Here is a 25,304-nt window from a genome sequence, read left to right on the forward strand (position 1 = left end):
AAAAGAAAAAAAAGCACGGGGTGTGCACGGGGGAAACGTGGGAGAGTTTTGTGCAAAGGATAGAACAGGTCAGCTGTGAGAGGTGGGAATATGAGAAGTCGATCTGAAACTCGTATTAGGGAAGGTTGAAGAAAGAGTAAGTGTGATGGCCCAGGTGAGGTGCCACAAGGTCCACAATGAGCAAGACATCAGTGAGGAGACTACGGCATCCACTAGATTCCTTCCATCCCAAACAAAGAGAGTCCTGGGACACACAGCCAAATAGACACTGACTCAACGCCTTGATGGGGCCCCAAGAACACCCCCCCCCCGCCGCCCTCCTTTTCCACAGCTGTAGGCTCTATCCTTTCACTCTCACACTCCACACCAAGTCCCCTCCCCGCTCCCATGACCTATCTCTTAGAGACAACCAAGCCTTGGGATTCTAATGATGGGATCCTCAGTTATGATCATCTGGTCGACCCCCATCCTGACAACTGTGTGACTTCTGGGTCTGAGGGAGGGGTGGGAGTGGCCTGTGGACAGCTCTGACCCGGTGCGTCAGGGGTTTCTTTCGGCTGTGCCAATCTTCTGCCAGAAGCCCCACCAGGAGTATTAGGATCACGGCCCCAAGGCATATCCGGACCAGATTGCTCCTAGTGTAATACTGGAAGGCAAGACCTGGAGGAACAAGAGAGACAGGAGCAGATGATAAGAGCCCATCTCCACAGGGGGCCCAAGTTCGATCTCCAGTCAGGGAACCAAGATCCCACATGCCGTGGGGCAACTAAGCCCACGTGTCACGACTACAGAGCCCACGCGCCCTGGAGCCCGAGTGACACAACTAGAGAGAGAAACCCTGCACGCCACAACTAGAGAGAAGCCCTCGCACCACAATGAAAGAACCCGCCTGCCTCAACAAAGACCCCGCGTGCCGCAGCTAAGACCTGACGCCACCAAAAAAAGAAAGAAAGAAAATAAATAAGTGAATAATCAATTTTTTAAAAAAGATCTCACATGCAGCACGGTGCAGCAAAACAAAACAGCCCTTCTCCAAGACCCACATGCATATTGGGTTTCTCATAGCCGTATCCCTCATCTGAGACTCTGTTACTCCCGGCTAGCTAGGATGCCAGTCTCCTTTCTGGAAGGCTCCTCTCCTCCTCACCAAGGGTTAGGATTAGATAAGCCCAATTGTCTAAGTATCACCTCTTCCATACACCCCCTCACAGGCCTCTGATACAGCCTCACCCCACACACAGACACTACCTGGTTATTCGGCTAATCGTGGATCAGGAGACGGTTGTAATGGGTGGGGAGAGAGATGAAATTTATCTTTCTCTCTCTGACCTTTGAGAAGGTCACCTTCACACCTGATCCCTGCCCAGTTCGGAGCTCCACACACTAACAGTCCCCCTCCACTTCATACTTGACACACCAGAACCCAAGATCACGGAGCTGCAGCTCCTGTGTAGGGAAAGCAGCCAGCTTTGGGTAAAGACATGGGACGGGGAGAGGAAGTTGGTCCAGAGAAGGACACTTGCTCACCTGTTGGAGGGTCTGACTCCTTTGGAAGGATGGTGATATTCCTAGAAGTTTCTGGGAAACAAAAAGGGTAAGTGTAAAGGGGTGGAACCATCTCTTCTCCTACCCCTGCTTCTACCGCTATCCTGAACACATGCACTTGGGAGCTGGAATTCCAGGGTTATAAGAAGAGCATGAACTGTAGAGTCAGGGTGTTCCAATTTGAACCCCAGACCCATCACTTATTAGATGCAGGGTCTCGGGCAAATGACTTCACATGTATGAGTCAGTTTTCCTATCTGTCCTGAGAGTGACTGGGAACCCAGAAAGGTTCTGAACAGAGGGTGAAGAGGAATCTCATCAGGGTCTTAGACCCTGCTGGCATCGGGAACCTAAAAAAAGCTAGAGCTGTGTGGACGCAGTGGAGATATCTAACCTGTCCTCTGGGGATCTGTCAAAGGTTTTCCATCTTGGGGGAAATGGAGACTTTTTTCTGGGGAAGCCAAGGGCAAAGAGAATGGCAACATAAAGGAAGCATATTTGCATTGGACTGGAGGAATAAGAAAAATGTACTGTGTCCAGGTAACTATGATCTATTTGGGGCTGAAGCATGGGCTCTGCCTGGAAGCAATGGGAACGAGATTACACACATGGATCAGAGCCAAGTCAGAAGAGCAATGTGTAGGGACGAGCAATGGCCTTCCCATGATAGCCTTGGTGCCGCCATCTTGGAAAGAGCCACATTACCCAGAACACTCTTCTGCCCCCAAGCTCAGAGCCCATCTCCATCCCATCCTCATCTTCAAACCCAGGACTTTCCTGGGAAGAATCAGGTGGTTTGAGAAGCAGATTAAAAGCCTACAGCCTGACACAGACGTAGAGAACAAATGTATGGACGCCACAGTGGGAAGCGGGGGTGGGGTGCGATGAATTGGAAGAGGGGGATTGACATCTATACACTACTGATACTATGTATAAAATATATAACTAATGAGAACCTACTGTAGAGCACAGGGAACTCTACTCAGTGCTCTGTGGTGACCTAAATGGGAAGGAAATCCAAAAAAGAGGGGATTATACGTATATGTATAGCTGATTCACTTTTCTGTACAGTAGAAACACAACATGGTAAAATTTTTAAAAATTAAAAAAAAAAACGCCTACAGCCTGAGCTGATGGAAGAGAGCCCAATCCTCCAACCCCTTTCTGCTGAGCAGTGGGCGCCTGGCTACTCACCAGTGGTGGCAACTTCGTTCACGAGCGAGTGGTTCAGTTTCTTGGGGGCTTCTGAGAATTCTAAGCAAGAAGATTATAAGGAACTGGGTAATGCCAGGTTTGCCCAGTAAGTCCCTACTCTCCATACCCCTTCTCAGATACCCAGTCTCCCTGGAACCCATTTCTCTAACACACACTGCCCAGACACAGAGGAAAGACAAACTCAAAAGGCCCAAAATATACTGCCTTCTACTTCTGAGTGGCTTAATAAGAAATGAGGTGTCAGGGGTCATTTCGAGATGTCACAGCCTAGCGTACTATTTCTTTCTTTCTTTTTTTTAAATTTATTTTATGTATTTATTTTTGGCTGCACTGGGTCTTTGTTGCTATGGGCGGGCTCTCTCTAGCTGCGGCGAGCGGGGACTACCCTTCGTTGCTGTGCGCGGGCTTCTCATTGCAGTGGCTTCTCTTGTTGTGCAGCACGAGCTCTAGAGCGCAGGCTCAGCAGTTGTGGCACACGGGCTTAGTTGCTCCGCGGCATGCGAGATCTTCCCGGACCAGGGCTCGAACCCATGTTCCCTGCATTGGCAGGTGGATTCTTAACCACTGCGCCACCAGGGAAGACCTAGCGTACTATTTCTTAAGACACAGGCTGACATCCGATACCGCCGGAAGCAGCTGAGATGCCATGAAAATTGGGAAGACCATGGCTCACACAAAAGTTAGTGCAGTGGTTCTCAAAGGAGCATCCCCAGACCAGCAGCATCAGCATCCCCTGGGAACCTGAAAATTATTGGACCCCACCCCAGACCCTCTGAATCAGAAACTCTACGGGTCTAGGAATCTGTCCTGTATAAGCTCTCTAGGTGATTCTCAAGCCCACTACAGTTTGAGAACCACTGATCAATGGAATCAGAGACTCAGAACTGGAGCCCAGGAATCTACAATTTTACAAGCCACCCTGCTTATTCTTCTACAGGTTAGACATCATAAACCATCCCCGAAAGGCTGGAAAGAGGTGGAGATGTGGCACAGGACAGTCATATCTATACATTTATTATACCTTCTTTACAAGCAGAAATAAGGAATTTTTAAAATAAAGCAAATCTGGGAAAGAGGCAAAGGAAATAAACTGAGAAATCTAGACAAAGAGGAGAAAGAAAAGGGGGTCCATGTGCCTTATACCACGGAAACCAGGGTGAATCCTCCGGAACTTACCTGTCACAGAGGAAGGTGGTTCTGTAGGCAACCAGCTGGGGGTAAAAGAGGTCCCTGAGAAATCAGAAAAAGAAAAGAGAGAGAATTCTGTGCTCTGTTAGGTATGGAGCCTGAGCAAACCCAGTTTCCTCACCTGGAAAATAAAAATAAAGACGCTTCCATCATTGGACTGTTGTGGGTGTTAAATAGCATTTGAAAGGCACACCTAGCACATTCTGGGGCTGATTAATGACACTCCCTGCAGCTGCCTTCCCTGCTTTTCGAAGCTCAGTGCTTTCCTTTCTTCTGGATCTCTGTGACCTGCCGTCTTACTTATCTGCCTTCCCTGGGAACAAACCGGGCTCTTGCCTCCTGGGAAGCAGATGAGGAGACAGAAACTATGGGATACATCTGGGGAAGACAGGCATCCCATGTGGGGAGAAAAGGGAACTGCCTACGGAATAAAACACAGCCCCGCTTTCCCCTCCCACCACCCTTGCTGCTTGCTTCTGGGTTTTTTTTTTTTTTTTACCTAGACAAGTCACAAGGCATTATTCATAGTATTAAAATTTCTTTTTTTTACATCTTTATTGGAGTATAATTGCTTTACAATGGTGTGCTAGTTTCTGCTTTATAACAAAGTGAATCAGTTTTACATATACATATGTTCCCATATCTCTTCCCTCTTGCGTCTTCCTCCCTCCCACCCTCCCTATCCCACCCCTCTAGGTGGTCACAAAGCACCAAGCTGATCTCCCTGTGCTATGCAGCTACCTCCCACTAGCTATCTATTTTACGTTTGGTAGTGTATATATGTCCATGCCACTCTCTCACTTTGTCCCAGCTTACCCTTCCCGCTCCCATATCCTCAAGTCCATTCTCTAGTAGGTCTGTGTCTTTATTCCTGTCTTACCCCTAGGTTCTTCATGACATTTTTTTTCCTTAAATTCCATATATATGTGTTAGCATACGGTATTTGTCTTTCTCTTTCTGACTTACTTCACTCTGTATGACAGACTCTAGGTCCATCCACCTTATTACAAATAGCTCAATTTCGTTTCTTTTTATGGCTGAGTAATATTCCATTGTATATATGTGCCACATTTTCTTTATCCATTCATCCGATGATGGACACTTAAGTTGTTTCCATCTCCTGGCTATTGTAAATATAGCTGCAATGAACATTTTTTTCTTGGGAATTCCCTGGCGGTCCAGAGGTTAGGACTCTGTGCTTTCACTGCTGTAGGGCATGGGTTCAATCCCTGGTTGGGGAACTAAGATCCCACAAGCTGCACAGCATGACCAAAAAATTTTAAAAAATAAAATTTAGGGCTTCCCTGGTGGCGCAGTGGTTAGGAGTCCGCCTGCCGATGCAGGGGACGCGGGTTCGTGTCCCGGTCCGGGAAGATCCCACATGCCACGGGGCGGCTGGGCCCGTGAGCCATGGCTGCTGAGCCTGCGCGTCCGGAGCCTGTGCTCCGCAACGGGAGAGGCCACAACAGTGAGAGGCCTGTGTACCGCAAAAATAAATAAATAAATAGATAAATAAATAAAATTTATTTTTCTTAGTGTGTATACCCAGAATAATGGCCTCCCAAATATGACAGTATCCTAATCCCCAGAACCGGTGACTATGGTACCTTCCGTGGCAAAAGGGACTTTGCAGATATGATTCAGAATCTTGGGCTGATTTGCAGCAACATGGATGGATCTAGAGATTGTCATACTGAGCGAAGTAAGCAGGACAGAGAAAGACAAACATCACAAGATATCGCTCATATGTGGAATCTTAAAAAAAGGGTACAAATGAACTTATTTACAAAACAGAAATAGAGTCACAGACATAGAACAGAAACTTACGGTTACCGGGGGAAAGCGGGGGAGGGACAAATTGGGAGATTGGGATCGATGCCTACACCCTACTATGTAGAAAACAGACAACTAATAAGGACCTACTGTATAGCACAGGGAACTCTGCTCAATACTCTGTAATGTATGGGAAAAGAATCTTAAGAGTGGATATACGTATATGTATACCTGAATCTCTTTGTCATACACCTGAAACTAACACAACATTGTTAATCAACTATACTCCAATATAAAATATAAAAAAAAATGTTTAAATAAAAATAAGGGACCTCCCTGGTGGTCCAGTGGTTAAGACTCCACACTCCCAATGCAGGGAGCGCAGATTCAATCCCTGCTCGGAGAACTAAGATCCCACACGCTGCATGGCCCGGCCTAAAAATAAATTAATTAATTAATAAAATAAAGTAGGGAATTCCCTGGTGGTCCAGGGGTCCATGCATCCACTGCAGGGGGCACAGGTTTGATCCCTGGTCGGGGAACTAAAGCTCCCGCATGCCACGCGGTGCGGCCAAAAAAAAAAAAGGAAAAAACAAAATTTTAAAAAATAAAAATAAAATAAATGAAAAGACTGCATATATGTATATGTATAACTGATTCACTTTGCCGTACACCTGAAACTAACACAACATTGTAAATCAACTATACTTCAATAAAAAATTTTTTAAAAAGAATCTTGGGCTGGGGAGATTACCCTGGACTACCTGGGTGGGGCCAATCACAAGGGTCCTTAAAAGCATAAGAGAGAGGCAGGAAGAAGGAAGAGTCAGAGATAGATTAGAAGATGCTATGATGGGGACTTTGATGATGGAGCAATGGACCATGGAAGCCAAGAGATGTAGGCACCTCTAGAAGCTGGAAGAGGCACCAGAAACCTCCCCTTGAGCCTCCAGAAAGAAGGCTGGCTGACACCTTTGTTTTATCCCCGCAGGACCCCTTTTTGACCTCTGACCTCCAGAACTGTAAGGTAATAAACTTGTGATATTTTAAACCAGTGAATCCGTGGTGATTTGTTACAGCAGCACTCAGACACTCATACACCCTCCAAAGCCTCTGTCTTCTCCTGCCCTCCCACTGTCTTCATGCCTATTGCTCCCTCCCCTTGGAGCTTCCACCAGGGCCTGTGAAGGCTGGGGGAAAAGGTTTGGTCTGCACCCCTAACCTGTGACCACGAGCTCCAGGGGGTCGCTGGGGGCCGACCACAGGTATGGAGATGTGCTGGAAAAGCTGTAGCACTGGTAGGTCCCACTGTGGGCAGCAGTCACCGTGGTGATGGGAAAATCAGCCTGGTACCACCTTTCAGGTGTCTTGTAGGGCCCAGTGTCCCCCTCCTTGTACAGAGCAAATTGGTCAAAACCATACTGGCTGTGACACCGTAGAGTTACGTCCGCTCCTGGGGCCACTGCCGTGCTGGGCTGGGCTGAGAGCGAGGGCTTGGTGAAAACTCCTGGGAGAGAAGAAAACTCTGGTATTAAAGATGGTGGCCCCTGTGGAAAACAGTACGGAGGTTCCTTAGAAAACTAAAAATAGAATTACTATATGATCCATCAATCCCACGCCTGGGCATATAGCCGGACAAAACTCTAATTCAAAAAGATACATGCACCCCTATGTTCATAGCAGCATTACTCACAATAGCCAAAGCATGGAAACAACCTAAATGTCCATCAACAGATGAATGGATAAAGAAGATGTGGTACATTTATACAATGGAGTACTACTCAGCCATAAAAAGGGATGAAATAATGCCATTTGCAGCAAACTGGATGTAACTAGAGATTATCATACTAAGTGAAGTAAGTCAGAAAGAGAAAGACAAATACCATATGATATCACTTATATGTGGAATCTAAAATATGACACAAATGAACATATCTATGAAACAAAAACAGACTCACAGACATAGAGAACAGACTGGTGGTTGTCAAGGGGGAAGGGGCTGGAGAGGGATGGAGTAGGAGGTTGGGGTGAGCAGATGTAAGCTTTTATATACAGAATGGATAAACAACAAGGTCCTACTGTATAGCACAGGGAACTGTATTCAATATCCTATGATAAACCATAATGGAAAAGAATATTTTAAAAAATAGAATATATATATATATATAACCAAATCACTTTGCTGTACAGCAGAAATTAACACACCATTGTAAACCAACTATACTTCCATTAAAAAAGTATTAAAACTGAAAATAAATAAATAAATAAAATAAATAAAGATGGTGGCCAGTGTCTCAGCTGTAAACCAACTATACTTCCATTAAAAAAGTATTAAAACTGAAAATAAATAAATCAATAAAATAAATAAAGATGGTGGCCAGTGTCTCAGCTGTGGGGATGAGTTCCCCACCTCTTCACAGGCTAGGGAACTTTCCAGTTGTATCCAGCCTAGAGAAGCTACTCTTCCCACCACCAGCTCACAAAGTGGTTAAGGGAGCATGACAGGAGTGACATGACGGTACCCAGGCTCAAATCCTGGTTTTGCAGCTTAGGGGCTGGACAAATCTCCCCCTATATCTGTGCCTCCGTGCTCTCTACTATAAAACGGGAATGATTGGATGAAACAATATGTGTTAAGCATTTAACAGAATACGGAGTGCATAGCAAGCACCCAAAATATAATGGTAGTAACAAACTAGCTTAACCTGATACTATACCGTAAGCTTGTATTACAGTATACGATAGTTATATTGTAAACGTATTAGAGTGCCAGATTCCAGGTGCTGTTCCGAGACCATGCCATTTATCAATTCACTGAACCCTCACAAAGACCTATGCATTCATTCCTATAAATATCCCCACTTTATATATGAAACTAAAGTCCACAATGCTGAATCACTTGTCCGAGGTCACAAGATAGTATAAGTGGCGGAGCTGAAATTTGCAATCACGGAGGTTGGCTCCAGGCTGTCTGCTCCTAAAGGCGAACCTATCCTACTATGTAAGTTGATATTATTATCATCATCATGGAGTGTCACAAGCCACGCCTGGAAAGCCATACTCACAACAGCCAAAGTTGCCTGATAATTATGGCTCGTTCATTCATTCAACAATTTTTTCCTCTGAGCAACTATTATGTATTAGTCTCTAGAAATAAAAATCCCGTCAGGAAGAAAGAATAGCCAACAGCTAATAGATAAGTAGGGCTTCCCCGGTGGCGCAGTGGTTAAGAATCTGCCTGCCAATGCAGGAGACACGGGTTCCAGCCCTGGTCCGGGAAGATCCCACATGCCACAGAGCAACTAAGCCTGTGCACCACAACTACTGAGCCTGTGCTCTAGAGCCCACGAGCCACAGCTACTGAGCCCACGTGCCACAACTACTGAAGCCCGCACGCCTAGAGCCCGGGCTCCGCAACGAGAGAACCCAGCGCACTGAGAAGCCCAGGCACCACAATGAAGAGTAGCCCCTGCTCGCGGCAACTCGAGAGCCCGTGCGCAGCAACGATAGACCCAACACCGCCAAAAATAAATAAAGAAAAATAAGTTAAGAAAAAAATAGATAAGTAAATGCGTGGCATACCAGATAATGATGAGTGCCATTTTAAATCGAGATGGAATTTTAAGTAGGGTGGTGAGGGAAATAATGAGAAGATAGTATTTGATGGGGGACTTCCCTAGCGGTGCAGTGGTTAAGACTCTGCACTTCCAGTGCAAGGGCGCGGGTTTGATCCCTGGTGGGGGAGCTAAGATCCCCCATGCTGCGTGGTGAGGCCAATAAATAAACAAATAAATAAGCTACCTTCTTTTAAAAATAAAAAATTAAATTAAAAAAAGATAGTATTTGAGTCAGCCCCCAAGGCACACTGGTGGACCACTGTACCTCAAGTAGTCAGGAGTTAGGGTGAGGCAAGCTAGGCACTCTCTTCGGATGAAAAAAAAAAAAAAACCTTCAGTAATCAAGATAAATATTATTTTAATGCAAATTTTAAAATAAAAATGAATGCAAACACATTTACAGGAAACAAAATATCAAGATTTTAAACAAAGACAGAATCCATCTGTGCCCAGGGGAGCCATGCTGAAGTCTGAAACATGAACCTACCCTGCTATATAACTTGCTATTATTATCATCACAGAGCCTCCCAATCCAGCCTGGCACACGGTACTCACAACAGTGAAAGCTGCCTGATAATTGGAGGCAAAAGGCTCAAAACGTTTTTATGGCTTTTTACGGTTCATTTTTTCCACGTTATGAACATAGCTGCAAAAAGACTGAAAAGTTTAAAAGTAGGTTACTAAAACTCACATTATTTTAAGTTTAAATATTTTATTTATACAAAAAATAAACAGAATTCATTTTCATTTTACTCTCCTGGCTTTGATGGAAGCAAACTCAGTATTTTGTGAAGCCACTTCAGAAAATAATCATTTAAAAATGCATTAGCTAGAAAAGCATATGCTGAGAACATTTTATTCCATCAAAAAATAAATAAAAAGGCATAAACGTGGGACTTCCCTGGCGGTCCGGTGGTTAGGACTCCGTGCTTCCACTGCAGGGGGCATGGGCTGGCTCCCTAGTCAGGAAACTAAGCTCCCGCGTGCCGCACAGTGCAGCCAATAAAGAAACAAATTTATTTTTTCAATGCGTAAATGTGGCTAGAGGGGTACGCATTTTTCCTCTTGTGTCAGGTTTGGATGTGGCTTGGAACGGCATTCCCGGAATTTGTCTTTACTTAAAATTGCGGTATTGTGTACATCGTGGATGTTTTTGCATTGATTTGGGTTTTGGGTTTTTTAAGATATTGCATTAACGTATTACTTATGTTGATTACTGAGTTTTTTGGCACCTAAATTTAGCACTTAAAGCCAATGCCTCGCTTGCCCCACCCTAAGCCCAACCCCTCTGGGACTCTGGATTGGGACTTCGGATTTACGGTCACCATAACCCCCACTGTCTGAGCCCAGAACTGAGGACCACGCAGCCAGGCGGCTACAAATCCAGCCGCACCCCACGCCCAGTTACCAGTGGCAACCAGCTCCAGCTGGTTGCTGGGGGGAGACCAGCTGGTCCCGCTCTGATAGGAGCAGCGGTAGCGTCCGACGAAGCGTTGTTCCATGGCCGAGATGGAGAGCTCCGCCTGGTCCAAATACTTCCGGGATATCAGTTCCTCCAGGCGGTACAAGTCCGCGCCTGGAGGGCCCTGACAGCTGATGGTCACCGGCTTCCCCAGGGGCACAAGGGAGCCGGGCCGGGCCTGGAGGGAGGGCTTGGGCAGCAGGCCTGGAAGGGAAGCAGAGTCTAGCAGAGGTCAGCTTCCAATAGAGCCTCCTCCTGGGCTCTCCCACCCGCTTCTGCCCTCTCGCTGGCCGAACCCAGAAGAGGGATCTGGACTCACCTTTCTGAGCCTGTATCACCTGCCCCAGACACAGCCCTGAGGAAAGAAGCAAAGGGTCAGTCACCAGGACCTCAGCATGAATCCACACTTCCTGCGTGCTGGGCACCAGGATGAGAAACTTGCATGCACTGGCTTTCTTTTTTTCTTTTTTTAAAATGTTTATTTTTTGTTGGGGGTATAGTTGATTAACAACGTTAGTTTCAGGTGTTCGCTTTCTTTTGTCATAATTTTTTTTCAAAGACACACATGCACGTAATTGAAGTGAAAGAAGCCAGCCAGAAAAGCCCATTATTGTATGATTCCATTTCTATGAAACATCCGGAATGGATCAGTCCGTCCAGAGACAGTAGACGGGGGAGGGGGGTGGCGGGTACCGGGAGGAGCGGGGATCGGGGAGTGATTGTAACGGGTATGAGGTTTCCTTTTGGAGTGGTGAAAAGGCCTCGGAACTAGAGAGACGTGTTGCTTGCACAACATTGTGCGTGGACCGCATGTCATCAACGGTAAATTTTATGTGAAGTGTATTATTTTACCACAATTTTTAAAAAGCTGAACGGGGATTCCTTGCCGCACCCCCCAGCTCCCTGCAGTACACTTCCCCGTTCACACAGCTGGAAAGAGAGCTCCCTGCAGTACACTTCCCCATTCACACGGCTGGAAAGAGAGGGGAGCTGTGTGCTAGCAGGGGCTCTCACTTTTTTCCAGTTTCACAGAGATGTAATTGACATGTAACATGGTGTACGTGTAACAGTGTTGATTTGAGACATTTTTCTGTTGCAGGATGGTTACCACCAGAGTACTAGCTGACACCTCTAGCCGGGCACATAGTTGCTATTTCTTTTCAGTGGTGAGAACACTGAAGATCTAGTCTCTTAGCAACTTTCAAGTATATATTACAGTATTATTAGCTATAATCACCATGCCATATATTAGATCCCGATGTGGTGTCTTGCATTAAATCATAAGTCAGGAGCTCTCAGGGTGCATTAATACTGGATTCCTCCCAATTTTATGCTTTTGGGTTAAATCAATATTCTCCCTATTTTGTGCTTGTGGGTTAAGTCATTATTATGACTGTGCAAATATTATTCACACCTGAGCATTATAACGTACCTACTATTTTTCTATTTATTTTCCCTAGGATCAATAATTGTATGTTTTATTTCCATCCACATAGTGTTCCTTGAACCTATATCTAATGCTTTTCACAATTTTCAATAGCCTTTCCATGTAACTTTACACATCTATCAAACTGCATCATCTATACATTCCACTTTTATCCTTGGAGGTGCCTTCCCCCCATTTTCTCTTCTAACTGAACTAATTCTTCTCTAGGTTGAAAAACTGCCCTTTTTCTCTCAAGCTAAGACTCTTTTTTTTTTTTTAACCGTTTTGCTGAGTTAGTAGCAGTAACAATTTAAGTCTCCCTAGGGTTGCCAGATTTAGCAAATAAAAACATGGGACTCCCAGTGAAATTTGAATTTCAGGTAAACGACAAATAATATACAGCATATATTGCAGAGTAGGTCCCGTGAGGCCCACGACCAGGTAGATTCAAACACTAGCAGCATATTTTCGTGGTAAAGAATGTGGATTTGGGGCAAACATTCCTTAGTTTGTATTCGAGCCACAGCTGTGTGACCTTAAACAAGTTACTTCATCCTTCCGGGCCTCAGTTTTCTCACCTGTAAAATGGGAATAATCGTAGGCCCTACTTCATCAGGCTGTTATGGGGATTAAATGAGTAAGTGTCCGTTTAAAAACACAGAATAATGTATCTGTAAGTGCTACATGAGTGTCTTTAAAGAATGAATAAGTGAATGAGAGGCAGTTTGTGTTCATAGTATACACCCTTATCCCCAGTAACACCAACTGTTTCCTTCCTTCTTAGCCGCTTGGAGCCTCTGTCCTTTTAGCGATAAAGTTCTTTTGAAGAAATAAGGAAATAATGCACACACGTGCCCAGAATAAAGCTTGATACGGAGAAGGCAGTAAAAACGCATCTGAGCCCACCCCCAGTCCTGTTAAGGGGGACTCTTACTAGAGCCTTAGTGAGGTTAATTGACAAACAGAAATCTTATATATCTAAGGTTTACAGCATGATGACTTGTGAAATAATTACCACAATCAAGCTAATTAACACATCCATCACCTCACGTAATTATCTTTTTTTTTTTTTGGTGAGAAATTTAAATGTACTCTCTTAGCAAATTTCAAGTATATGCTACAGTATTATTAGCTATGATTATCATTCTATAATTTGGATCTCCAGAAGTTCTTCATCTTATAGCTGGAAGTTTGTACCCTTTGACCAATATCTACCTCCCCATTTCCCCCACCCCCATGCCCCGGCCCCTGGCATCTACCAACCTACTCTCCGCTTTTGTGGGTTTTTGAGATTCCATGTATAAGTAAGATCCTGCAGTATTTGTTTTTCTCTATCTGGATTATATCACTCAGCATAGTACCCTCAAGGTCCGTCCACGTTGTCACAAATGGCAGAATTGTTTGCACCAGTACCATGAGGGATACTGACAAGCTAAATATGTAATCTAGCCCTGATACCAAATCCACATTAAACAAAATTAAAACATAACAAGGACCAATTGTATAGCACAGGGAACTCTCCTCAATACTCCATAATGGCCTGTATGTGGAAAGAATCTTAAAAAAGGTGGATATATTTATATGTATAGCTGATTCACTTTGCTGTACGTCTGAAACTAACACAACATTGTAAATCAACTATACTCCAATAAAAATTAACAACAGGGCTTCCCTGGTGGCGCAGTGGTTGAGAGTCCGCCTGCCGATGCAGGGGACGCAGGCTCATGCCCCGGTCCGGGAAGATCCCACATGCCGCGGAGCGGCTGGGCCCGTAAGCCATGGCCGCCGAGCCTGTGCGTCCGGAGCCTGTGCTCCGCAACAGGAGAGGCCGCGACGGTTAGAGGCCCGCGTACCGTAAAAAAAAAAAAAAAAAAAAAAAAAAATTAACAACAAAAAAAAGCGAAGAGCCAAGGAAATGTTTAAATACTGTGGAACAATATTCAGCTATTTAAAAGAATAAATTAAAAATTATACATGTCTACTGCTATGTGTCAAAAAGTAAGCTGCAGAATGTGTACCATATGTTCTTATTTTTATAAGAAAAAACTCTATGTACGTATGTGTACACATTTGTACTAAAAAATTAAGATAAATGTAGAAGGATAAACAAGTATTGGCTACTGTTGGTGAGTTAAGGGGGGCTTAGAACAGAATTTATTGTTTTCTTATATGTTCTCTTACAACTTGTAAAAAGAAGCATAAACTTTTATAAAGAATCTAATAAGTTTAATAAAAAAAAACCACACACACAACAAGGACCTACTCTATAGCACAGGGAACTATACTCAATATTTTGTAATAACCTATAAGAAAAAGAATCTGAATAAGAACATATATATGTATATATCTGAGTGACTGTGCTGTACACCTGAAACTAACACCACATTGTGAATCAACTATATTTTAATTAATTAATTAAAATTAAAACAGCATGGAGTAGTGGGAACGTTGCAGTCAACACTGGGAAACCTGTATTTATTTTTTAACTCAGCCATGAATAAACTAGAGTAATTCAGACAAACACCATCTCCCAGTTTTCCCACCCAACAAATAAATGTGGTGACCCTTGGTCACCTCCTGCCCTGAAAATTTCCTCTTGCCTCTTGTACTGATGCAATTTTTTAAAAATTCTTTGTCTCATAGCCCACTGCCTATCCCTCAGCATTTTGAAGATTGACTCACCAAGACAGAAGAAAGCAGCCATGGTTGGGGACATGGTTCCTCGGCCGGTCCTGAGCTGTATAGCCCAGGAGGGAAGCCCTGGGTGCGGGCTGGAGCAGAGATACAGGATGTGATGGGAATGAAGAATGCTCTCCTCCCTTCCCCCATCGGCCTGGCTTTCCCTAATTGAGACTCATCAAGCTGGAGGCGTCCCCTCAGTAGAATGAGTTGCACACAAGCTCCAAGGAGCCTGGCTTATCTCCCGTCACCAGTGTCCCAGCAGGTCTGCCTAGCGAGGCATCGTCTGCGTTCTGATACTCCCAGAAGCTCCCTGGCATTCATTAGGGACATGCAAGTCAAAACCACAATGAGATATCACTTCACACCCACGAGGCTGGCTCTATCAAAAAGACAGATATTAACAAATGTTGGTGAGGAAATGGAGAAGTTGGAGTCCTCATGCTTTGCTGGTAGGTGTACAAAATGGTGCCTCCGCTGTGGACAACATTTCCTCACAACGTCAAGCAGTGAATGCTTCAGCAACTCCACTTCCGGGTATATACCCAAAAGAACTGGCAGCAGGAACCTGAACAGATATTTGTATACCTGTGTTCACAGCAGCATTATTCACAATCGCCAAAACATGGAAACAACTCCAATGTCCATTGATGGAAGGGTCAATAAACTGTGGTGTACACATACCACAGTGGAATATTGTTCAGCCTTTAAAAGGAACGAAATTCTGACACAGGCTACGACCTGGATGAACCTTTATGAGGCTAAGTGAAATAATCCAGACCCAAAAGACCACACATTATACGATCCCGTTTATATGAAATATCCGGAACAGGCAAATTCATAGAGACAGAAAGGGCTCTGACGTTATCAGGGGCTGCGGGAAGGGGGAATGGGAAGTTACAGCACCATTTTAGACCTCTACCGGGGCAAAATGCGTGGAAACTTTGGTAAGTGTTTTGAGCAAGGCGCTGACACGGAATACTAGCTGACGATCTCTGTGATAGCGTGGTTTCAGGGAACTTCTCTTCGGAGCGGTGATGTTTTGAGGGCACGCCTGGTGGTAAGAAAGATTCATAGAGGAAAGGCAGCACGTTCAGCCTGCCCTAAGGTCTTGATGACATAAAGAGCTTGGCATGTTCATGTAAGCAGAAAATGACTGGTGTAGCTGGACTTCAGCGAGCAGAAAACTAAGCCTGAAGTGATTATAAGGGTCAGACCAGGATGGCCCAACTTTCGCAGGTGATTCTTTTCCTTCTAATTATCTTTTATTTCTTAGTTGAAGGATAGTTAATTTACAATGTTGTATTAGGTTCACTTGTACACACAGCAATTGTTATACATACATACATATACACGTGTATTCTTACATGTATAAATACATGTATGTATATATGTGTAGGTATGTATATTCCTTTTCAGATTCTTTTCCCTTACAGGTTATTACAAGATATTGAGTATAGTTCCCTGTGCTGTACAGTAGATCCTTGCTGTTTACGTATTTTATATATAAGTAGTGTGTATCTATTAATCCCAAACTCTTATCTCCCCACCACCACCCGCTACTCCCTTTGGTAACCATGAGTTTGTTTTCTCTGAGTCTATTTCTGTTTTGTTAATGAGTTCATTTGGACCAGGTGACTCTGCTGGAGTAGGGGAGGTCTGTCCTGTGTATTAATAGGGCTAGCAACATCCCTGGTCTCCATACACTAGATGTCACTAGCGCTATGCCCCCTCCAGTTGTGACCAAAAACGTCTCCAGACATTGCCGGATGTCCCCTGGGGGGTGCAGAATCACCCCCAGTTGAGAACCGCTGGGTTACATCATTCAGGGACTTAGAGGGCAAGATAAATTTGGACGCACAAATATCCCTTTATAATACTCCTCACTTTTCAAGCATTCCCTCATTTGATCCTCATGCAAGCCTGAGAAACGGGTTCTGCTTTACTCCCATTCTGGTGAGAAAACTTGAGCTTAGAAGTTGTTTACGTATGCCCTTTAGTTCTCACTTCTTTTCTCCATCTCCAAGGAACAACTCTACAATATCTCATGGAATTAGTTCATTTCTGCAAAACGTGATTTCGTACCGTGCAAAATGTATACTGTATTGTAAATTGTGCAATGCCGTGGAAGTCATTCGTCTTTCCATTGCCCACAGAGATTTCATAGATCTGTAGAATATTGATTTGCTTCCAACACATTTATCCCTCCACTGTCCCAGTAACAGACAGCCACATCATATCCAAATATCTCCAAGATAAACAATTCTGAGCTAAATATCATTCTACATGTGCCTCTGTGGACATATGTGAAATGTCCTTGAAACATGCACCCAACAGCAAACGCCAGCTCTTAAGTGTATCTTTCATTTACTTACTGCCAAACTGAACTCTGCATCCGCCGCACCAGTTTCTTCCCCTCCAACGGTGCAAGAGGACCCCCATACCTCCCCAATACCCCCAACATGTGGGGCTACCCAGCTTGGGACTGACAGGTACACACTGCTGTATTTAAAATGGATAACCAACAAGGACCTATGTACCGCACAGGGAACTCTGCTCAGTACTCTGTAACAACCTAAATAGGAAAAGAATTTGAAAAAGAATAGATGCATGTCTGTGTATAACCGAATCACTTTGCTGTACGCCTGAAACTAACACAACGTTGTTAATCAACTGTACTCCAATATAAAATAAAAAGTTTTTTAAAATGTGGGATTACCCAGCCTTCTAATCTTTGCCAGTCCGATGGTATATTAGCTTCCTAGGGCTGCCATAACAAAGTATCACAAACTGAGTTGCTTAAACAATACAAATTTATTGTGCCCTGGTTCTGGAATGTAGAAGTCTGAGATCAAGATACTGGCAGATTTCCTTCTGAGAACTGCGGGGTAGAGGTCGGGGCAGAGTGGGGGGACTTGGTGCGTGCCTCTCTCCTAGCTTCTAGCGACTTGCTGGCAATCTTTGGTGTCCCTTGTCTTATATTTTTTAATTTTTATCTTTTTATTAATTTTTAATGGAAGTATAGTTGATTGAAGATGTGTTAGTTTCTGGTGTACAGCAAAATGACTCAGTTATACATTCTTTTTTTTGATATATTAATTTATTTTATTTATTTATTTTTGGCTGTGTTGGGTCTTCGTTGCTGCGTGCAGGCTTTCTCTAGTTGCGGTGCGTGTTTCTCACTGTGGTGGTTTTTGTTGCAGAGCACAGGCTCTAGGCGCACGGGCTTCAGTAGTTGTGGTTCTCAGGCTCTGGAGCGCAGGCTCAGTAGTTGTGGTGCACAGGCTTAGTTGCTCTGCGGCATGTGGGACCTTCCTGGACCAGGGATCGAACCTATGTCCCCTGCCCTGGCAGGTGGATTCTAAACTACTGTGCCACCAGGGAAGTGCCTCGTATATATATTCTTTTTCATGTTCTTTTCCATTATGGAGTATTACAGGATATTGAAGAGAATAATTTTTAAATGTGTACACGATCATTCAGCTAGTGGGTGCAGAAGAGAATGTGAACCCTAATTAGCCCATCTATTCTAGACTCTGAGCTCTTACTACTATGCTCTCCCACCAAATGTCACTCGCCGACATCGTCCACATTATTTTTCTCCCTGGGTCTACTTCCATCAATCAACACACATTCTCAATTCCCGTCTATTTCTTCTACTCTCCACTCCAAACCACTTGGTTGTATTTCACTGACCCTATCATTAACTTTCTTCTCTACTTCCTCTCATCAAAACTTATTGGATTATTATTATTATTATTTATTTATTTATTTTGCAGTACATGGGCCTCTCACCGCTGTGGACTCTCCCGTCGCGGAGCACAGGCTCCGGACGCGCAGGCCCAGCGGCCATGGCTCACGGGCCCAGCCGCCCCGCGACATGTGGGATCCTCCCGGACCGGGGCACGAACCCGCATCCCCTGCATCAGCAGGCGGACTCTCAACCACTGCGCCACCAGGGAAGCCCCCTTATTGAATTATTTTTAATACCAACTCCAATTCCTCTCCTGTCATTCACATCTCTTTTTGATTGTGTTCTATTTTTTTAACATCTTTATTGGAGTATAATTGCTTTACAATGGTTAGTTTCTGCTTTACAACAAAGTGAATCAGCTATACATATACATATATCCCCATATCTCCTCCCTCTTGTGTCTCCCTCCCTCCCACCCTCCCTATCCCACCCCTCTAGGTGGTCACAAAGCACGGAACTGATCTCCCTGTGCTATGTGCCTGCTTCCCACTAGCTATCTATTTTACATTTGGTAGTGTACATATGTCCATGCCACTCTCTCACTTTGTCCCAGCTTACCCTTCCCCCTCCCCATGTCCTCAAGTCCATTCTCTACGTCTGCATCTTTATTCCTGTCCTGCCCCTGGGTTCTTCAGAACCTTTTTTTTTTTTAGATTCCATATATATGTTTTAGCATACGGTATTTGTTTTTCTCTTTCTGACTTACTTCACTCTGTATGACAGACTCCAGGTCCATCCACCTCATTACAAATAACTCAATTTCATTTCTTTTTATGGCTGAGTAATAGTCCATCGTATATATGTGCCACATCTTCTTTATCCATTCATCTGTTGATGGACACTTTGGTTGCTTCCATGTCCTGGCTATTGTAAATAGAGCTGCAATGAACATTGTGGTACATGACTCTTTTTGAATTATAGTTTTCTCAGGGTATATGCCCAGTAGTGGGATTGCTGGGTTGTATGGTAGTTCTATTTTTAGTTTTTTAAGGAACCTCCATACTGTTCTCTATAGTGGCTGTATCAATTCACATTCCCACCAACAGTGCAAGAGGGTTCCCTATTCTCCACACCCTCTCCACCATTTACTGTTTGTAGATTTTTATTTATTTATTTATTTTTTGCGGTACGCGTGCCTCTCACTGCTGTGGCCTCCCCTGTTGCGGAGCACAGGCTCCGGACGCGCAGGTTCAGCGGCCATGGCTCACAGGCCCAGCTGCCCCGCGGCATGTGGGATCCTCCCAGACCGGGGCACGAACCCGTGTCCCGTGCATTGGCAGGCGGACTCTCAACCACTGCGCCACCAGGGAAGCCCTGTTTGTAGATTTTTTGATGATGGCCATTCTGAACAGTGTGAGGTGATATCTCATTGTAGTTTTGATTTGCATTTCTCTAATGATTAGTGATGTTGAGCATCCTTTCATGTGTTTGTTGGCAATCTGTATATCTTCTTTGGAGAAATGTCTATTTAGTTCTTCTGTCCATTTTTGGATTGGGTTGTTTGTTTTTTTGATATTGAGCTGCATGAGCTGCTTGTAAATTTTGGAGATTAATCCTTTGTCAGTTGCTTCACTTGCAAATATTTTCTCCCATTCTGAGGGTTGTCCTTTTGTCTTGTTTACGTTTTCCTTTGCTGTGCAAAAGCTTTTAAGTTTGTGTTCTATTTATTTTAATTGCATAACTAAAGGGGGAAGTTCACCAAAACTAGGGAAAAACCATAAATCCCCGACCTAAACACCCTCTGCATCATTCCCTTCCCCAAGAGTAACCCTTCTGTAGTTGAATTATTGCAATTTGGTTCCTTTACAAAGAAAATTTCCTTGTTCATTTTTTGCTGCTCCGAAGGCTTCAGCTCTCAGAAACTCCTAGAACGTTAGACTGAAACGCCATTAGGAACTGCCTCCTTGCCCAATTTTTTTGTCATGTGGCATGCAGGATCTTAGTTCCCCGACCAGGGATCCAACGCGTGCCCCCTGCAGTGGAAGTGCCAAATCTTAACCACTGGACGCCAGGAAAGGCCCTCCTCCTTGCCCGATTTGACTCTTACTTCTTTTTATAAATTTATTTTATTTATTTATTTTTGGCTGCGTTGGGTCTTTGTTTCTGCACACAAGCTTTCTCTAGTTGTGGCGAGTAGGGGGGCTACCCTTCCTTGCAGTGTGTGGGCTTCTCATTGCATTGGCTTCTCTTGTTGCGGAGCAGAGGCTCTAGGCACGTGGGCTTCAGTAGTTATGGCACGCGGGCTCAGTAGTTGCGGCTCACAGGCTCTAGAGCGCAGGCTCAGTAGTTGTAGTGCACGGGTTTAGATGCTCCGTGGTATGTGGGCTCTTCCCTGACCAGGGCTCGAACCCTAGTCCCCTGCATTGGCAGGCGGATTCTTAACCACTGCGCCACCGGGGAAGCCCGACTCCTACTTCTTGGCTTCTCCTTGTATTTTGGTACCAGGGAGTTCTCCTTAAACGTGCTTGGACAATTGTTCCTGCTCAGTGACCCAACGCATCCTTAATGCCTGCTCCCTCTTTGCTTTCTAAGGGCCAGATCATGTGATTTGCCTCTCTCAGTAGACCATGAGTTCCTTAAGACCAGAAGCTATGCCAAGTGAAGGGGAACTTGGAGTTTTTGTCCTATTTTTGCAATTGTTCTCTTTGACATTGATTTGAAATAAAAACCAATATGCAAAATAGAAGGAAAAAAAAAAAGACCAGAAGCTATATCTTACTAATATGTATACCGTCAGCTTCTGTGAACATTTGTTAAATAAGCAAATGAGTGGGTAAATACACAAGGAACCAGGAATCCGTTGAGAGATATGTGATGCGTCCCAGAATTTCTTTATGGTTGACAAGGCTTCTCTATTCTTGAGCCTTTGCGGGGGCTCCAAGATGATGAGTGGCGTGGGTACATGAGTAGGACAACTCACGCAGCCCCATTTTCCTTAAGGGGCACTTGAACCCTGGAGTCCACACAGCCAGTTCTGGCTCTGCTCTCTGGACAAGGTGAAGGTGGCATACACACAGGGCTATTTTATGGAATCCTCAGTGGTACAGGACGGAAGTGAATCCCCGCTCCCTGTAAGGGGGTCCTGGTGTAGCTGAGCAGAAGACTCCGGTGGGCCTTCCTCTGTGTGGACCTGCCCGCATGAAGATACAAAGTGAGGGGAGAACACCTGGGGGAGGGGGCAGGGGAAGGAGGACAGACTCACATGCATGTCCATTTGTCTGTCCTCCTCAGGCAGGATATCCACTGAGACATCATCTGCAAGAAAAGAGGAGAGGAGAGGCTTCCAGGAAGAGCCTTCAGATTATCCAGTCTTGCCATCTATATTTCAGAGATGGATGACTGAAATCGGGGAAGGGCAGTGACATCATACCCAGTGAGGTTTGCCCCCAACCTTCTCGGCTTCTCTAGGATGCCTTCTATCTTCCCCACCCTGGCTACCCCTACTTCTCACTCCTCTTACGTTGATTTTCTTCCTGGAAGTCCATGTCTGGGCTGGAGCTAAGGGAAAGGAGATAGACGCATTCAGGTAGGTCTGAGAAATGAGACAGACACAGCATTCTCTATTGAGAGAGTCCAAATGTTCTTACCTGTTATCATTCACTTGGCCCTTGGTGTCATCCTCAGTGGCTCCTACAGAGAGTCAGTGATCAGAGTCCTGGTAGGGGACCCACAAAGCCCCTCCCCACACTCCTCCCAGGTTAACCCTTCCCCCTCCAGGACGTACTGTTTTTGGCTCGACACCAGCACCAGCAGAGGAGAAAGATAAGGAGGAAGAGGAAAGGTAGAATGCTGATGACTGAGGTCACAGCCACAGTGGGAAGGTATTCATCTCCAGGAGGATTTAGGTAGACTTCAGGTAGATCTAGGAATTAGTAAACAGTGAAGATCTGTTATTGATCTCCTCTTGGATTAATTCATCCGTTCAATAAATATTTATTGTGTGTCTTCCATATATGAGGCAAGTTATTGGATGTTTTGGAAACTGTAGTGAACCTACCCAATAACAGAGTCTAGACATGTGAACCAGTACACAGAAGTTGTTACTCTTATTATATGATAAAACTATCTACCCTGAATTATAAGAGAGATTTCTTTGGGAGATGATCCCCGAAGGATAAGAAACACATAGATCTCCGAAGTGCAAGAAGAACTGCCTTCCAGGAAGAGGGAACAACATATGCAAACTCAGAGGTGAGAAGGAGTTTTGCGTGACCCACACACAGAAAGGACAAATGGTACATAATGTGAAAAATGGCTCTTGGTAAAGATAGAAAGGTCAGGAGATATCAGCAAAGGTCCAAAACATTGGAAGCTGAGGAGAAGAGTCTGGATTTAAGTTTAAATGTAATAATGACCCACAAAGGGATTAACAAGCAGTGAGCTTGTAATTTTTTAAATTACTACATTCCTGGTGTGATAAATGGATTTAAGGGGCCAGGTGGAAAGTGGAGGGACAATTAGGGAACATGCTACAGGCAGCTACATGACAAATGGTCATGTAATGACAATGTGGTGGTGATGAAAGAAAAAAGGGAATGGATGTGAGGAGTTTTTGAGGATAGAAATGATGAGCTTTGAGATTTAGAGATGGAGCAGATGGGCACTGAGAGCAAAAGAGGGGCATCATATATCATTCTCAATGAATTGATCATTGGAGAGGATGGATGGCATCTATTGAGATGGGAAGACCAATACAAGGAGGAGGTTCTGAGATGTGTTGGGAGTTCTGCCGAGATTCTCATTAGGTGTCTGAGCAGATGTCAAAGATTCCATTGGATAAGAAATTCATGGGACCATTTTTGACTGGAGTGAGTGATAAGTTTGATAGCCATCAGCAGATACTGGACAACTGAAGCAGATCATCTTTAATCTACCCATTTTAATCCAATGTTAGTCTTCCCTGTCAACTTAAGAACAAATATCATTGCTTGGCATGATAAAAACTCTCAGCAAAGTGGGCATAGAGGGAACATACATACTTCAATATACAGACCATATAAGACAAACCTACAGCCAACATCATACTCAACAGTGAAAAGCCAAAAGCATTTCCTCTGAAATCAGAAATAAAGACCCGGATGTCCATTCTCACCACTTTTATTCACATAGTATTGGAAGTCCTAGACACAGCAATCAGACAAGAAAAATAAGCAAAAGTCATTTGAATTGTAAAGGAGAAGTGAAGCTCCCTGTCTGCAGTTGACATGATACTATATATAAAAAAATATCCTAGACACCACCAACCTAATACTAGAGCTCATCAGTGAATTAGGTAAAGTTGTAGGATATAAAATTAATATACAGAAATCTGCTGCATTTCTATACACTAACAACAAAACATCAGAAAGAGAAATTAAGGAAACAATCCCATTTACCATCACATCAAGAAGAATGAAATATCTAGGAATAAACCTGCCTAAGGAGGCAAAAGACCTGTGCTTAGAAAACTATAAAACACTGATGAGAGAAATTGAAGATGATAAGACAGAAAGATACATCATGTCTATGGATTGGAAAAATTAACACTGTTAAAATAACCATACTACCTGAGGCAATCCACAGATTCAATGCAATCCCTATTAAAATGCCAATGGCATTTTTCACAGAACTAGAACAAATAATTTAAAAATTCTTATGAAAACACAAAAGACCTCAGATAGTCAAAACAATCTTGAGAAAGAAGAATAGAGCTGGATTTATCACACTCCCCACTTCAGTCTATACTACAAAGCTACAATAATCAAAACAGTATGGTACTGGCATAAAAACAGACATATAGATCAATGGAACAGGACAGAAAGCCCAGAAATAAACCCACTTAATCTGCAACAAAGAAGGCAAGAACATACAATGAAGAAAAGACAGTCTTTTCAATAAGTGATGCTGGGAAAACCAGGCAGCTACATGTAAAAGAATGAAGTTACAACATTCTCTAACACCATATACAAAAATAAACTCAAAATGGATTAAAGACCTACATGTAAGCTTGGAAACCATAAAATTCCAAGAATAAAATATAGGCAGAACACTCTTTGACATAAATTGTAGCAATATTTTTTTAATCTATCGCCCTAAAGCAAAGGGAAAAAAAGCAAAAATAAACAAATGGGACTTAATTAAACATAAAAGCTTTTGCACAGCAAAAGAAAACACTGACAAAATGAAAAGACAGTGATTTCCCTGGTGGTCCGGTGGTTAAGAATCTGCCTTCCAACGCAGGGGACTTGGGTTCAATCCCTGGTCAGGGAATTAAGATCCCACATGCCGCAACTAAGCCCTCATACCGCAACTACTGAGTCCGCGCACCACAACTATAGAGCCTGCATGCCACAACTACAGAGCCCATGTGCTCTGGAGCCTGTACACCACAACTTCACAGTCCACGTGTTCTGAAGCCTACACACCACAACTAGAGAGAAGCCTGCATGCCACATCGAAGAGCCTGTGGGCCACAACAAGAGATCCCACGTGCCGCAACTAAGACCCGATGCAGCCAAAAATAAATAAATAAATAAAGATTTTTAAAAAATGAAAACACAACCTACTGAATAGGAGAAAATATATGCAAATGATACGACCAACAAGGAGTTAGTACCCAAAATATGTAAACAGCTTATACAAAGCACCAGCAAAAAACCCCAAACA

General features: G+C 44.0%; 1 protein-coding gene across 1 annotated transcript; it reads right to left on the reverse strand.

Annotated features, from left to right (window-relative positions):
• Positions 1 to 439: 439 nt before the first annotated feature.
• On the reverse strand, positions 440 to 21,977 carry GP6 (glycoprotein VI platelet; the record flags this gene model as incomplete). Its single annotated transcript, XM_082862433.1, has 9 exons — positions 440 to 660; positions 1,528 to 1,578; positions 2,740 to 2,799; positions 3,937 to 3,990; positions 6,944 to 7,228; positions 10,747 to 11,004; positions 11,120 to 11,155; positions 14,909 to 14,997; positions 21,862 to 21,977. The coding sequence occupies 9 exons, from the start codon at positions 21,975 to 21,977 to the stop codon at positions 440 to 442; spliced, it is 1,170 nt and encodes a 389-aa protein (XP_082718559.1).
• Positions 21,978 to 25,304: the final 3,327 nt, after the last annotated feature.

The sequence above is a fragment of the Leucopleurus acutus genome, assembly GCF_964270905.1.
Source record: "Leucopleurus acutus genome assembly, chromosome: 20".
In the NCBI taxonomy this organism is placed as follows: Eukaryota; Metazoa; Chordata; class Mammalia; order Artiodactyla; family Delphinidae; genus Leucopleurus; species Leucopleurus acutus.